General features: G+C 46.1%; 1 protein-coding gene across 6 annotated transcripts in view; it reads left to right on the top strand.

Annotated features, from left to right (window-relative positions):
• ZMYM3 (zinc finger MYM-type containing 3) overlaps positions 1-16,692 on the top strand; it is a 285,890-nt gene that overhangs the window by 156,887 nt on the left and 112,311 nt on the right. For all 6 annotated transcript variants that reach the window (XM_063937142.1, XM_063937143.1, XM_063937141.1 and 3 more), the window contains exons 9-11: positions 12,666-12,781; positions 14,915-15,001; positions 15,092-15,242. In XM_063937142.1, the coding sequence (XP_063793212.1) occupies positions 12,666-12,781; positions 14,915-15,001; positions 15,092-15,242 (354 nt within the window). The remainder of the gene's footprint in view (positions 1-12,665; positions 12,782-14,914; positions 15,002-15,091; positions 15,243-16,692) is intronic.

The following is a 16,692-nucleotide window of genomic DNA, read 5'->3' as shown; positions in this document are numbered from 1 at the left end:
CTGAGGGCTGCTCCTCCAAAGGAGGCTTCCATGGATGTGGTGCACGCACTCCGTATTTATGTTGACAAGACTCTGGATTTCCGTCGCTTGGATTCCCTCTTTGTTTTGTTGGATTCTCGCAAATGTGGTTGGCCGGCGTCTAAACAGACCTTGGCCAGGTGGCTCTGCTTGTCTATTCACCATGCCTGTTCGGCGTTAAACCTTCCTACCCCTGCGGGGATTAAGGCCCATTCCACATGTGCTGTGGGGGCATTGTGGGCAGCCTATCGTGGGACCTCGGCCGAACAGCTTTGCAAAGCGGCCACACGGTTTTCTGCCCAGACTTTCATATAGTTTTATGCGTTTGGCACCTTTTGCATCTGATGACGCAGCCTTCGGGCGTAGGGTCCTTAGCGCAGTCCAGGAGCGTACCCGTCCGTAAAGGGACAGCTTTTGGACGTCCCAGCGTACAGCTCCTGGGTCCCCTAGTGGACGAAATAGAAAATGGGATTTATGGCCTTACCTTAATAAATCCATTTCTTTAAGTCCATATGGGACACAGGACGTCCATCCTGACGCACCTGTCTTGCGGGACTGGGTTTCTTGTGTTGGTGGTCTGTGGCCGTTCATCTTCTCAGTATATTTCTGTGTGATGTGTCCTTCCTTCCTCTTCCTGCCCGTTCCTGCCTTGGGCTTGCTAGTAAAACTGTCGGGGTTGGGGGCGGGGTATAGTAGAGGGAGGCAAGGCCTGCTGGGCACTTAAAAGTAAACCCTTTGGTGCCAACCTTGCTCCCAGCCATCCTATGCCCAGCATACAGCTCATGCTCCCCCTCTGGACTCAAAGAAATGGATTATCAAGGTAAGACCATAAATCCCATTATTCTATTATTGCTATTTATCCTACAGCCACATAATAGTGTCACCAGGAATTGTGTTTGGAAGTTTTAAAATACATTGCTGCTATTTCTCTTCCCAGTATATCCATGACAATGTCCCTTTGCTGTGTGCCACTGATCTCCATTAGTTTTCAATTGCGGAATAAGACTTTTTATGCAATACCTGTTGCAGGTGCCATAATGCCCTGGACTACACATACCCCTGCCCTTGGTTTTTTCTTTCCCACTCGTGTGCCAATCTACCACAACTCCCAAATGTGGCTCCCTCGTCCCTCCACAGGAATACTTCTGGTAGTTGTCTCATGAAGCCCTACAGACTACCCAGTTTGCAAAGATGATTTTAGGCACTGACACAGGAGCTCCTCCAGGCTATTGAGTCACTAAGCATGATTGTATTAATTGCAATTTTCTGCTTCTAGTAATGGCCTGAAGTCCTTGTGCAGTTTTTAGCATGGTCGTCTTTTCAGCACATGAACCCTTGTGAGGGCATTTTCCCTTCTCCAAAAAATGAGCAAAATTTCTAATGGATTCCATGGCACTTGTTTCTTTTGCAACACAGAAATTATACTTATTGCATCGGAGCATCGATTATATTATACAACCCTATCCCAAAATATACTGGTAGGTTAATTGGATCCCAACAAAATTAACCCTAGCGTGAATGTGTGTGTGTGTACATGTGGTAGGGAATTTAGATTGTAAGCTCCACTGGGGCAGGGACTGATGTGAATGGCCAAATATTCTCTGTAAAGCGCTGCAGAATGTGTGCTATATAAATATATAGTGTTTCAAGTTCATCAATACTGGTGATGATTTGTTAGATTAAGAAATAGGCGGACTATTTAGGTAATCTGTTTTTCTCTGACGTCCTAGTGGATGCTGGGGACTCCGTAAGGACCATGGGGAATAGACGGGCTCCGCAGGAGACTGGGCACACTAAGAAAGATTTGGTACTACCTGGTGTGCACTGGCTCCTCCCTCTATGCCCCTCCTCCAGACCTCAGTTAGATTTCTGTGCCCGGCCGAGCTGGATGCACACTAGGGGCTCTCCTGAGCTCCTAGAAAGAAAGTATATGTTAGGTTTTTTATTTTACAGTGAGACCTGCTGGCAACAGGCTCACTGCAACGAGGGACTAAGGGGAGAAGAAGCGAACCTACCTGCTTGCAGCTAGCTTGGGCTTCTTAGGCTACTGGACACCATTAGCTCCAGAGGGATCGACCGCAGGACCCGTCCTTGGTGTTCGTTTCCGGAGCCGCGCCGCCGTCCCCCTTACAGAGCCAGAAGCAAGAAGATGGTCCGGAAAATCGGCGGCAGAAGACTTCAGTCTTCACCAAGGTAGCGCACAGCACTGCAGCTGTGCGCCATTGCTCCTCATACACACTTCACACTCCGGTCACTGAGGGTGCAGGGCGCTGGGGGGGGTGCCCTGAGCAGCAATAAAATCACCTTGGCTGGCAAAATAACCACAATATATAGCCCCAGAGGCTATATATGTGGTAATTACCCCTGCCAGAATACAGAAAAAAGCGGGAGAAAAGTCCGCCGAAAAAGGGGCGGAGCCATCTCCCTCAGCACACTGGCGCCATTTCTCCCTCACAGTTCCGCTAGAAGGAAGCTCCCTGATTCTCCCCTGCAGTCTACACTAAAGAAAAGGGTAAAAAAGAGAGGGGGGGCACAATTTGAGGCGCAGTAAATATTATAGCAGCTATAGGGGACATAATTCAGTTAGTCCCTGCATTATATAGCGCTCTGGTGTGTGCTGGCATACTCTCTCTCTGTCTCCCCAAAGGGCTTTTGTGGGGTCCTGTCTCCTTTAAGAGCATTCCCTGTGTGTGTGTGCGGTGTGTCGGTACGGCTGTGTCGACATGTTTGATGAGGAGACTTATGTGGAGGCGGAGCAGATGCCTATAAATGTGATGTCACCCCCTGCGGGGCAGACACCTGAGTGGATGGACTTATGGAAGGAATTACGTGCAAGTGTCGACTCCTTACATAAAAAATTTGACGACATGCCAAATGCGGGACAGCCGGCTTCTCAGCTCGTGCCTGCCCAGGCAATTCAAAGGCCATCAGGGGCTCTAAAACGCCCACTACCTCAGATGGCAGACACAGATGTCGACACGGATACTGATACCAGTGTCGACGACGATGAGTCAAATTTAATGTCCACTAGGGCCATTCGTTGCATGATTTGAGGCAATGAAAGAGGTTTTACACATTTCTGATATAAACCCAGGTACCTCAAAAAAGGGTATTATGTTTGGGGAGAAAAAACTACCAATAGTTTTTCCCCCATCTGAAGAATTAAATGAAGTGTGTGAAGAAGCGTGGGCTTTCCCTGATAAAAAATTGGTGATTTCAAAAAAATTACTAATGGCGTTCCTTTTCTCTCCAGAGGATAGGTCACGTTGGGAAACTCCCCCTAGGGTGGATAAAGCGCTCACACGTTTGTCTAAAAAGGTGGCACTACCGTCTCCGGATACGGCCGCCCTAAAGGAACCTGCTGATAGAAAGCAGGAGGCTATCCTAAAGTCTATATATACACACACTGGTGTTATACTGAGACCAGCTATTGCTTCAGCGTGGATGTGCAGTGCTGCTGCTGCTTGGTCAGATTCCCTGTCAGAAAATATTGACACCCTGGACAGGGACACTATATTGCTAACCGTAGAGCATATAAAAGACTCAGTCTTGTACATGAGAGATGCACAGAGGGAGATCTGCCGGCTGGCATCTAGAATAAGTGCATTGTCCATTTCTGCTAGGAGAGGCTTATGGACTCGGCAGTGGACAGGGGATGCAGATTCTAAAAGGCACATGAAAGTTTTGCCTTATTAAGGGTGAGGAGTTATTCGGGGATGGTCTCTCAGACCTGGTTTCCACAGCAACAGCTGGGAAGTCAGCATTTTTGCCCCATGTCCCCTCACAGCCTAAGAAAGCGCCGTATTATCAGGTACAGTCCTTTCGACCCCAGAAAAACAGGCGGGGAAAAGGCGGGTCCTTTCTGTCTAGAGGCAGAGGAAGGGGGAAAAAGCTGCACCACGCAGCAGGTTCCCAGGAACAAAAGTCCTCCCCCGCTTCTTCCAAATCCGCCGCATGACGGTGGGGCTCCACAGGCGGAGCCAGGTACGGTGGGGGGCCGCCTCAAAAATTTCAGCGATCAGTGGGTTCGCTCACGGGTGGATCCCTGGATCCTTCAAGTAGTATCTCAGGGGTACAAGCTGGAATTCGAGGCGCCTCCCCCCCGGCGTTTCCTCAAATCGGCCTTACCGACAACTCCCTCGGGCAGGGAGGCTGTACTAGAGGCAATTCACAAGCTGTATTCCCAGCAGGTGATAGTCAAAGTACCCCTACTTCAACAAGGACGGGGTTACTATTCCACACTGTTTGTGGTACCGAAACCGGACGGTTCGGTGAGGCCCATTTTAAATTTTAAATCCTTGAACACATGCATAAAAAGATTCAAGTTCAAGATGGAATCGCTCAGGGCGGTTATTGCAAGCCTGGACGAGGGGGATTACATGGTATCCCTGGACATCAAGGATGCTTACCTGCATGTCCCAATTTACCTGCCTCACCAGGAGTACCTCAGATTTGTGGTACAGGATTGCCATTACCAATTCCAGACACTACCGTTTGGACTGTCCACGGCACCGAGGGTGTTTACCAAGGTAATGGCAGAAATGATGATACTCCTTCGAAAAAAGGGAGTTTTAATTATCCCGTACTTGGACGATCTCCTAATAAAGGCGAGGTCCAGGGAGCAGTTACTGGTCGGAGTAGCACTATCTCGGGAAGTGCTACAACAGCATGGCTGGATTCTAAACATTCCAAAGTCACAACTGGTTCCTTCCACACGCTTACTGTTCCTGGGGATGATTCTGGACACAGAACAGAAAAAAGTGTTTCTCCCGCAGGAGAAAGCCAAGGAGCTGTCATCTCTAGTCAGAGACCTCCTAAAACCAAAACGGGTATCTGTGCATCACTGCACACGAGTCCTGGGAAAAATGGTGGCTTCGTACGAAGCAATTCCATTCGGCAGGTTCCATGCAAGGACCTTCCAGTGGGACCTCTTGGACAAGTGGTCGGGATCGCATCTTCAGATGCATCAACTGATAACCCTGTCTCCAAGGACCAGGGTGTCTCTACTGTGGTGGCTGCAGAGTGCTCATCTTCTAGAGGGCCGCAGATTCGGCATACAGGACTGGGTCCTGGTGACCACGGATGCCAGCCTTCGGGGCTGGGGCGCAGTCACACAGGGAAGAAATTTCCAGGGACTTTGGTCAAGTCAGGAGTCGTCCCTACACATAAACATTCTGGAACTGAGGGCCATTTACAATCCCCTAAGTCAGGCAAGGCCCCTGCTTCAAAACCAGCCGGTTCTGATACAATCAGACAACATCACGGCAGTCGCCCGACAGGGCGGCACAAGAAGCAGGGTGGCGATGGCAGAAGCCACAAGGATTCTCCGATGGGCGGAAAATCACGTACTAGCACTGTCAGCAGTGTTCATTCCGGGAGTGGACAACTGGGAAGCAGACTTCCTCAGCAGACACGACCTACACCCGGGAGAGTGGGGACTTCATCCAGAAGTCTTCCTCCTGTTGGTAAACCGTTGGCAAAGGCCACAGGTGGACATGATGGCGTCCCGCCTCAACAAAAAGCTAAAGAGATATTGCGCCAGGTCAAGGGACCCTCAGGCGATAGCTGTGGACGCTCTAGTGACACCGTGGGTGTACCAGTCGGTTTATGTGTTCCCTCCTCGGCCTCTCATACCAAAGGTACTGAGAATAATAAGAAGGCGAGGAGTAAGAACGATACTCGTGGTTCCGGATTGGCCAAGAAGAGCTTGGTACCCGGAACTTCAAGAAATGTTATCAGAGGACCCATGGCCTCTACCGCTCAGACAGGATCTGCTACAGCAGGGGCCCTGTCTGTTCCAAGACTTACCGCGGCTGCGTTTGACGGCATGGCGGTTGAATTCCGGATCCTAAAGGAAAAGGGCATTCCGGAGGAAGTCATTCCTACGCTGATAAAAGCCAGGAAAGAAGTAACCGCAAACCATTATCACCGCATTTGGCGAAAATATGTTGCGTGGTGTGAGGCCAGGAAGGCCCCTACAGAGGAATTTCAGCTGGGTCGTTTTCTGCACTTCCTACAGTCAGGAGTGACTATGGGCCTAAAATTGGGTTCCATTAAGGTCCAGATTTCGGCTCTGTCGATTTTCTTCCAGAAAGAACTGGCTTCACTGCCTGAAGTTCAGACTTTTGTAAAGGGAGTGCTTCATATTCAGCCCCCTTTTGTGCCTCCTGTGGCACCTTGGGATCTCAATGTGGTGTTGAGTTTCCTAAAATCACATTGGTTTGAACCACTGAAAACCGTGGATCTGAAGTATCTCACGTGGAAAGTGGTCATGTTATTGGCCTTGGCTTCGGCCAGGCGTGTGTCAGAGTTGGCGGCTTTGTCATGTAAAAGCCCTTATCTGATTTTCCATATGGATAGGGCAGAATTGAGGACTCGTCCCCAGTTTCTCCCTAAGGTGGTATCAGCTTTTCACTTGAACCAACCTATTGTGGTGCCTGCGGCTACTAGGGACTTGGAGGATTCCAAGTTACTGGACGTAGTCAGGGCCTTGAAAATTTATGTTTCCAGGACGGCTGGAGTCGGGAAAACTGACTCGCTTTTTATCCTGTATGCACCCAACAAAATAGGTGCTCCTGCTTCTAAGCAGACTATTGCTCGCTGGATTTGTAGCACAATTCAGCTGGCGCATTCTGCGGCTGGATTGCCGCATCCTGAATCAGTGAAAGCCCATTCCACGAGGAAGGTGGGCTCATCTTGGGCGGCTGCCCGAGGGGTCTCGGCTTTACAACTTTGCCGAGCTGCAACTTGGTCAGGGGCAAACACGTTTGCTAAATTCTACAAATTTGATACCCTGGCTGAGGAGGACCTTGAGTTCTCTCATTCGGTGCTGCAGAGTCATCCGCACTCTCCCGCCCGTTTGGGAGCTTTGGTATAATCCCCATGGTCCTTACGGAGTCCCCAGCATCCACTAGGACGTCAGAGAAAATAAGATTTTACTCACCGGTAATTCTATTTCTCGTAGTCCGTAGTGGATGCTGGGCGCCCATCCCAAGTGCGGATTGTCTGCAATACTTGTATATAGTTATTGCCTAACTAAAGGGTTATTGTTGAGCCATCTGTTGAGAGGCTCAGTTATATTTCATACTGTTAACTGGGTATAGTATCACGAGTTATACGGTGTGATTGGTGTGGCTGGTATGAGTCTTACCCGGGATTCAAAATCCTTCCTTATTGTGTCAGCTCTTCCGGGCACAGTATCCTAACTGAGGTCTGGAGGAGGGGCATAGAGGGAGGAGCCAGTGCACACCAGATAGTACCAAATCTTTCTTATAGAGTGCCCAGTCTCCTGCGGAGCCCGTCTATTCCCCATGGTCCTTACGGAGTCCCCAGCATCCACTACGGACTACGAGAAATAGAATTACCGGTGAGTAAATTCTTATTTTTGTTTTTTTTAGTTGACCATTGTCATTGTGTTCTATGTAATGTAATGAATCGGTGTGCTTTTGACAGTGTGCCTCTGAGAACCAGGAGTCACATCCTGGTGTACAGATGTAGCCACACTCATCGTTGCTGCTGCTGCATCGTACAGGCATCCAAGTCGAGCCATACAAATAGCACAGGTTGGCGAAGTAAAGCGTAAGAGGATCCACAGCATGCAATACACAGCTTCAGCACTGGATAGTTATTGTTCCACTAATGAAAACTACAGTACAGTGCTGGATAGTAGCGGATGGATATAGCACTATGGAACATCGTACAATGTAACAAGCCATGACAAGTGGCCCCAGTACACAGTAAATACAGTAGTTTTTTTATTTTTTTTAATACAGTAATACTGCAGGGCAGACTACGAAATCACCGGAATGGCAGGCACTCAGTGCGCCGTATAAAATAATCCCTACCTTTTTAAATTCCATACTTTTTATTGTCATTTCGGAGTTTACAACAAAACACACACTACCACCAATAAAACAAACAGACGGCAAAATAATAATACATTTGTCAAGGTAAAGTTAGTGTGTGCGGACTCTTTTCAATCATGTAACAGCAAATAGAATGATGACAGAGGGCAGTGTTTAATACAAAGAGTCGAAAATCATTGCATGGCTGGCTGTGGATCATAAGGGCATCACAGACAAGAAAAAGAGGTTAAAAGCAGACCAAAAAGCATACGGAACAGTTGAAAGGACTAGGTATACTCCTAGGCGGGTTATCATGGCAGGGCAGTCTCACGCTGATCTTAAAGCCAGTATGGGTAATCTAGCCAATGAGCCAGACACATATATTTATTCTCCGCATTTCTGACCAGGTACACAAATTTCTCATGTAAAACTGTCTCATTCACCAGAGATATCTTGGCTCGGAATCGTGGAGGTTCTTTAGAGAGCCATGAACGGGCAATGCAAACCTTGGCAAGAACATACTGATTAATGCTGTATCTCCTACTAAATGCGTCCATGACTTCCTCATCACTAGCAGACAGGGTACATGTAAGAGGAGTAAGGACAACACGCTGTACAGCAGTATAAACCAGGGCATCAATGACAGCGCCACGAAACGTAACTAAATAGGAGCAGGACCATAATGAGTGCCAGAAAGTACCCTCAGGAGACCCACACTTGGGGCAGTTTGGGTTATGCACACCCTCGATATGAGAGATGTTGCGGGGTGAGAGAAACTCTATGCAATACATAAAATTGAATTTGTTGTAATCTAACGTCAATGTAGCGGAGCGGGGAGCCCCCAGGGCCAGCAGCCACAGATTGTCTGAGAGTGACCATAAGTCCAATTCCCACTGCTGTCTGAGCAAGGGTTATAAGTCAGTGTGTAGCACCCGTTGAATTTCAGAATATAAAATGGAGTAGATGATTGTTAGCTCGATCTTGTATCATACTCTTAACTGGAGAGTCATGAAATATTGGAGGGGACGTCAGAAACTGGGCAGTCAGAGCGTGGCGCAACTGGAGAGTCCTGTAAAAATACATCTTTGGGACTAAATTCTTGTGAGGTTATGAAAAGATTTTATTGGTATACAGATTTCCCAAGGAATGAATTCCCCATCGACCTCGCGCATCCCGGACCTGTAAATATGAGAGTGCAGGAAGTCCGTGAGCATTATCCAGGGGCATCCAGATCCCAGCCCCGCCCATGCAGAAGTGTATGTATTGCCTTCCAAATAAGCATGGCTTGTTTAATTAGGGGGGTCTGATTATCTGTGCACTCCCAGTAAGCAACAGGTGCAAAGGTTTCAATCCTGGGCGGCTCTGCTCTTATCAGTTGGAAGTGCAAGGATGAAGGATCCCCTACATTCAACCATTCCCAGACGTGCCAATTGAGCTGCAAAATAATAAATCCTAAAAGCGGGTAGAGCTAAACCCCCAGAGGCTCTAGATCTAGTTAACGTAGAGCGTTTCAAACGGGCCCTCTTATTAGCCCATATAAGGGAGGATAAAAGACTATAAATTTGGAGAGCATACAGGAGTTTAGGCTGAATTACCATCTTAGTTAAATTGACCCTGCCGGTAACTGTCAGTGGTAATTTGCCCCAAGCTGATACTTTAGACCGAAGATATGACACTTGCAGGGTAACATTAAGTGGAATATACTGTTGATGGTCTCTAGTCACCCAAATACTTAAAGGAATCTGCCCATTACAGCGGAAGAGAGAATGGGGATATAGTAGAAACACTACCTCGAAGGGGACTAATACTGGATTTAGCCCAGTTGATCAAAAGGCCTGAATAACGGCCAACACATTAATATCAAAGAGTCTAGGCATAGAATTAACATAGTCATGGACAAAGATTTAAGATATCGTCCGCATATAACGCAATCCTTTTCTCCCTAGAGCCAACATGCAGGCCTTGAGTATCGGGACAGTTCTGCATCAGGCACGCCGGTGGCTCAATTGCTTTGGCAAATAGGTAGGGGAGAGATGACAACCCTGTCTAGTACCCTGGAACAGGGGAAAGGCCTGTGAGACACATCCATTGATAGAAATCCTAGCCAGTGGAGCAGAATAAAGCAGCTGCACGGGATCAGAACAAGATCCTAAGAAAGGAGCAATGTGAATGTGAGAAACACGAATACTGTTGTACATGAGGATGCCTCGCCCTCAAAGCATCGACCAGGCCCAGCTCAGAAACAGCTGAAAAAAGTATTTTTCGGTTGCGATCTAGTGGATGTCATGGAGATCCTATCCAGCGAAGGATCCAGGACATTGATATAGTCAACCAAGCAAACTGCAGAAACGCGCGGGGAAGAGGCCATGAAGCTGACTACCTTTTTGACATCCTTGGGTGAAATAGGGAGGAGGCACATAAACGGGCAATAATAAAATGGGTATAAAATTTATTTTACACTTCAAGAAAATAAAGCCGCCCCAGGGATCTGTCTGTACAGTATCTCTAAATAAAATAAAAAAAAGGAAGTTTTCTTTGAGGGTGGATATGCCCCTAGAGGCAGAGGTGTGCATGGAATGGTATGCCCACCCCACTTATGTTTTTTAAGTGACATAATCTTACTGCCTACTTAATGGGTCTCCATGAGGCATACCACATCAGAATCATAGCATTTAACCTGCCTGAGCACTAAAGATAGTTTACGCTGGTCCACCAATGCCCCGTACATTCCATGACAAAAACGTAATCACCGTCATAGGAGAACCAATATTGCAATTGAACAGGCCACCCACAGCCAGCAGTACACGGCACAGAAAAAATTACAGCAGAGCACCACACCAAAACCGAAAAAACATCAGAACACAGTTGGCAATCAAATAATAATAAACGAACACAGAGCATAATAATCCCATCCCTGTATACCACCTCCAAACTGTGGCACACCTAATTCCCTAAACAAACTCAAACAAAAGTTACCCTATCGGGGGAAAAAATATAATGGTAACAAGCCTGGCGAGACCCTCCCTTTAAAGTGTCTCATTACGCTGTAAGGGCAAATTGAGTACTGAGCAGTCATCAGACATACAAAGGAAGAATACTCCCAACTAATGTAACTAAGCCTGAGTGATAGAAGGCTTCAAGCCTGAATAAGTGCAGGTGGAAGTTATCTAAACCGAACCAGCGTTTAGACTACAACAAAGAGCGTGGGAGACCCCAGCGTAATAGAGATCGGTTTGGCCCCACCAAATATACAAAGTGTATAATGGCAATAGACCATTCAAAAGCAAATTGTAACAGGCATACAATGTAGATCACATCATAAGACAAACAGTATAGCATATACTTATCGTACAGTAGGCATGGAAGTAGCAATAATCAGTCCTCAAAGAGTATGACGTGCTGGCATACGCCTATCCAGCCACACTGCTGCCTCTCACGGAGTCATAAAGAACTTGGTTTTACCGTCTGTGACAACCCGTAGTTTCAGCGGGAACAGCATAGCGTAGGGGATATTAAGCTCACGGACTCGTCTCTTGATGAAATTCCCCGCCAGCACACACCTTTCCCCCGATGTTAGTTTCCCGTGGGAGGTGGGCGCCGGTGGCCGGTGCAGCGCAGCCAGTCCAGAGGCAAATCAGATAGGCAGGCTGTGCAGACAACCGCAGCCGCGAGAGGCACACTGGGCACTGAGTGGAGGTGGCTCACACGGACACAGACAAGCACAGGTACGCAGCCTCCGGGTCCCTCTGCGCCAATCAGAGACCGCAGGCACTGAGGCGGCAGGAGCTGTGTTGGAGTAAAGGCACCCAGCACATATGGCGTCTCACGTGGTGTGACTCTACTGCAGCAACAGGCGCTGATACTGTCCCCACTGGACACTCAGTGTAGACAGGGAAAGGGTTCAAAGGTGCAGCACACCCTTATGCAGCAGCAAGGATACTCAGTAGCCCCAAGGGATTCGCAGGATAGTGTTTGATAACGAGGCGGGAGTCCTCTGTAGTCTGCTTGCTACTCCATTGCCGCAATGGCCACGCCCCCCAAATGAGCCCTACCTTTAAGTAGAAATGTGAACACGGAAAAAGATTTGGTCAGCGTCTCAGACGCACAGTTCGGAGTTCTACACAGCTCTCTAAAAGAAAAACAAATCATTGCAATCAGCGATAGAGTTGGGACACACAGCACTGTAATACATTTTTATTTATTTTTTCCTAAATGAGCAACTTCACTATGTCACTGCAGGTGTCCTCTGTCTCCGTTGCTCTCTTGGCATAGTGATATCATCAATGGTTACCATGCCCGCGAGCTAGGGTTCGATTCCTGCAAAGGACAGGATGTTTTGAAAAACAATTTAGAATACTTTTCGGTTATAAATTTTATGCTGGATATACTGTGTGTTTTACATTGCAAGTTTATTTTTATTACACACGGCGACTTGTGCAGAACATATTGTTCAGCAAGTGCCAATCATCAATTTCTGTTGTGTGCTAACATACCTTACAAGTAAACGTGCCTTCTGGGTTCCCACCACCCAACCAAAGCCAGCATGAGCCATTCTTTTACATAGAGTACCGGCCATGTTATGTTTGTCATTTAATAAGCAGTACACTAAGCATGAATTAAATATCATCTGTATCATTCACTTGGTATGGCCTATTGACATCTCGTCCCGTTAGGTGTGTACTATAGCAAGATATGTAGTGTAGATTTGTAAATGATGCGTTCATTTTCCAGATTTACATTCTACTTCTTATTGCTTCTTCATAGTTACTGAAGTCATCTGTTTTGTTTTTTTATCCCCTTCAGGCCCTACTCGACCCTGCAGCCTATGCAGACGCAGTCTCTCAGAACCGGTATATTACAACAAGACAGAACGAGTTCTCTACCAATTCTGCAGTCCCAGCTGCTGGACCACCTTCCAGGTAGTTGGCATAGGCTTAGCCTCGAAATCTTTATTTATTTTTTAATATCAGAAATAGGCAAAAAATCAGTAATCTCATATAAAGATGCTTTTTTTGTCTTCAGTTTTGTTGAAATTTGAATATCTGCTCCCTTGCTTAGCTCTTCTCGAGAGATTTTGTTGGGGATGTGAGCGCAACCAATATTAACAATGAAGGGTTTTTTGTTTTGTTTTTAGCAAGAATAAAAAGATGATAATCATTTGGGGACTCTGGGGAAGTTTAGCAAAGCGGTGCATATAGTAGGAGCTTTCACACTTCAGAAAAGATCTATAGATCTTGTATACAAGTAATAAGCTTTGCTTATTTTAAATGTGGTGAGTCACCTCTTCCAGCCACAGTCAACATTCATTTGCAAAACTCCTGAGAGAAACCTGGTCGCTATCAGCAAATTTAGTGATTACTGACTTGCTGCCTAAATTGGTGGCTGCCATTGCTTTTGTCCTCCTTTTTTTTTTTTTTTTTTTTCTTCATGCATGGAGCAGAAATTAGTTTGACTTGCCACCATGCTAGTGCTTGGAGCCATAAATGCCGGGATTATCGTCTGGTGAGTGGCTGCTAGTTTATTCAGTCCCCTCTTCTGGCAACATTATAGAATTCTTTAATTTAAAAGTGGACTCCAGATCCTTTTCAATGTTAGGGAAGGAATTTACACTTTTTAAGCTTTTCTGTTTCACTGCTGACAAGAAACTGGAGTTGCAGCCTTGCATCCTCCACGGTGCTTAGCTGAGTAAAGCTAGTGTTCTCGGTTGCTATTTCTATCCTGCTTTCTAGTTAATGTTATAATAACCTTCCTGTACTGTGATTGGGTGTTACACAATTGAAATTACTTTTTTCTTTTTGTAAACCTGTCTGACAAAGGAGCAATGCCAGGGCCTCTTCTACTAGAGATGGCCTCTGTGACATTTTTTAATAGTTTAAAATGTACTACCAAAGTACCCACTGGACCGTTGCGTGATACGAAGAACTGTTTTCCAGCAGGCGATGGCGCTGAACTTCTGATCCTGCATGGGCAAAAATTGTAACTAGAACAGTGGCTGAAATTGTTCTTTTAAGGGGGCTACACATGGAGTTATAAGTGCTTCAATTCTAAGCAATCTGGCTAGATTGGTTAGAATTTAAGCACGCAGCTCTCCGTGTGTATGCTCCACAGTGATAGCGATGTTGCACCCCACTCGTCGCTATCGCTGGTACTAGATTGGCCTGCACAGTCGAGCAGGTCGCTCATTTCACCGCTGGGTGAAATGAGCGCCCCCCCCATCCACCCCTTCCTCGCTCAGCACACATCTCGCTGTGCTGAGCGGGTGTAGATAGAGAGATCGCTCAGCACACATCTCGCCCTGTGTTTACGGGGCTTTAGTCGCTCTTCAGCCGTGCCTTAAGAAAATATTCCCTCAGTTCTCCCTCCTAATTCTTTTGATTCAGTGTCTGGATTGATGTGAAGTTTTAGTTAGCCATTGTAGCCTGATTCACATGGAAGATCATGGAATCTAGAAATATACTGACAGGTTAATTGGCTCCCAACACAAATTCACCCTAGCATGAATGTGTGTGCATGTACTTGTGCTAGGGAATATAGAGTGTAAGCTCCTCTTGGGTAGGGACTGATGTGAATGGCCAAATATTCTCTCTGTAAAGCGCTGCGGAATACGTGTGCACTATATAAATAACTGGTAATAAAAAGAAAAAAAATAACAAAAGTTCTGCATGTTGTAACTACTAGAATTGTTCACAAGGTGGCAGTAGTAGTTGTGTGGAAGTCTGCCAGTCGTACTGCACCATAAGTCTGGCCTTACACCTTTCAGCTGCACAGAGTAGACAAATATAGGCTCAGTGATATGTAATTATTTACATTTCTTGTTAGTAACTTATTTTTTTTTCTTTTAACCAGAGTATGATTTAAATTGTGTTTGGAGATTGCAAAACTTGCATTGTTTATACAATAATATACATTTTTATTTTAGTTGCCTTTGCAAACTTCCTTGAATGCAATCCTGTGTGTTAGAAATTTTGCAGCCTGATCTGCCTGTCCTTTCATTTTACATTGCTGTTTCTAACTGTTTTTGAAATATGTCATCTGATGTCTTTCCCTTCCAGCGTACCAGTCCTGAGGGTGGGATTCATCTCAATTGTCATTATTGTCACAACATGTTTACTGGAAAACCAGAGATCTTGGATTGGCAGGTGAGGACATGTGGCATTAGCATGAAGGTATTGTGTTAGTGGAATATTCATTCATCCCCAGCAATACCAACTGTATGTGTCTCTCTACAGGACCATGTGTACCAATTCTGCTGTAAAGATTGCTGTGATAATTACAAGCGACTGCACGGAGTTGTCTCTCAGTGTGAATATTGTAAGCAAGAGAAACTACTCCATGAAAAGATTCGCTTCTCTGGGGTGGAGAAGAACTTTTGTAGTGAAGGTAAGCAAACTTTAGATCTACAAAACACTGTTCCGTATATCTGTGGGAGTCCGCCTCAGTGTTGGTTGGTTCACATATAGAATTTCTATACAGTATGTACATTAGCTTACAGGAATCCTTCAGTAGGTGGATACACATATAGGTTGGTGGCCCTTTCTCCCTTTGATAGGCAGGATAGTGGATTAGAAAAGCTGCCTCCTACTATTTCCTATAAACGCTCTGCTCTTTCCTATTTTTACTGTTTTCTGTGAATCTCATGGGAACATCTGCCCCATGCAGTGTGAGTGTGGTGGTATTTTGTACCCATTAATCTACTCTCTGACCCTGAAGGACTTTCTCACAGCTGTCCCCAGCTGTGTTAAGTGGAAATGCAGCAGTCACCTAAGATGATGAGAGCATACTCTGGCTGGGTTTTCTCTAATCCATGTGTTTTAGTCACTCCAAGTTCTCAGACAACACTCCTCTTGATTACTGTACATGGGCCAGGTAGCAGGGTACACGCAGTCTACTCCTTAGAGCAGTGTTTTCCAACCTTGGTTCTCAAGACAGACCACATTTTAATGCTATCCATTCTTGAGCACAGATGGTTAAATTAAACAGTACTTCATTTATTTTGAGTCACCTGTTCTCAGTATCCTTAAAATCTGTTCTGTTAGTATGCCTCAAAGACTGTGGTTGGGATCACCTCCCTTACAGACTTTGATAATGGTACCTTTGATCCATGGGTTTTAAACAACGTAAACTGTGCCTAGACACTTTTTTGTCCGATCTCTGATCATCTGTCCAGTCCTGTGGTTTCAGAGCCAAGGGTTCACTCCAACCTCTTTGTTGTGCTAATGAATCTTCACTTCATGATTTGAATCTTAAGAAGCTCAACAGGTTTTCATCGCGGTTAATAAAAATGTACTTTCTCCATTTAATAATTATTGCTGGTAGGGGAAGGAGAATTGCAGCACTCCTGCATATATAAAACGCTGACACTTTTCTACAGGTCTTCAGTTTTGCCTTCCAAGGGGAACATTTTAACATTTGAGTGAAGGCCTTGGATTTCAGTAATTTCTGTCTTGCCAAAGTCTTAATATCTGTGATTGTTCCGCTGCGTTGCCGAGACTGTCACCTTCATAGGAGTTAGTAATTAATCATCTTAACATTGACATCTAAACTCAGGAAAGCTATGGCTGGATAACAATCATGGCCACATCCTCGCTTCTGCTGTCTTCCTTGGCTTTCCTGTGTCTTAAGGGCCCCATACACTGGAATGATTATACCCGATTCCAGCCCAATTCGGGCATTCGGCCCGGTATATTGGGTGAAATCAGGGATTTTGGCTGTGTATCCGATCTGATGCACGGCCCCGTGAGCATCGGATCGGATCCTCCAGATTGAATGTGCTGCACATTCAATCTTGTCCGACCCCGCAGGTGTGGCTGGGATCGGCCAGGATCGCCCA

Source organism: Pseudophryne corroboree, chromosome 8 (genome assembly GCF_028390025.1).
Source record: "Pseudophryne corroboree isolate aPseCor3 chromosome 8, aPseCor3.hap2, whole genome shotgun sequence".
Taxonomy (NCBI): Eukaryota; Metazoa; Chordata; class Amphibia; order Anura; family Myobatrachidae; genus Pseudophryne; species Pseudophryne corroboree.
The sequence above is the reverse complement of the archived record's forward strand: the minus strand, read 5'-3'. Positions and strand labels throughout refer to the sequence as shown.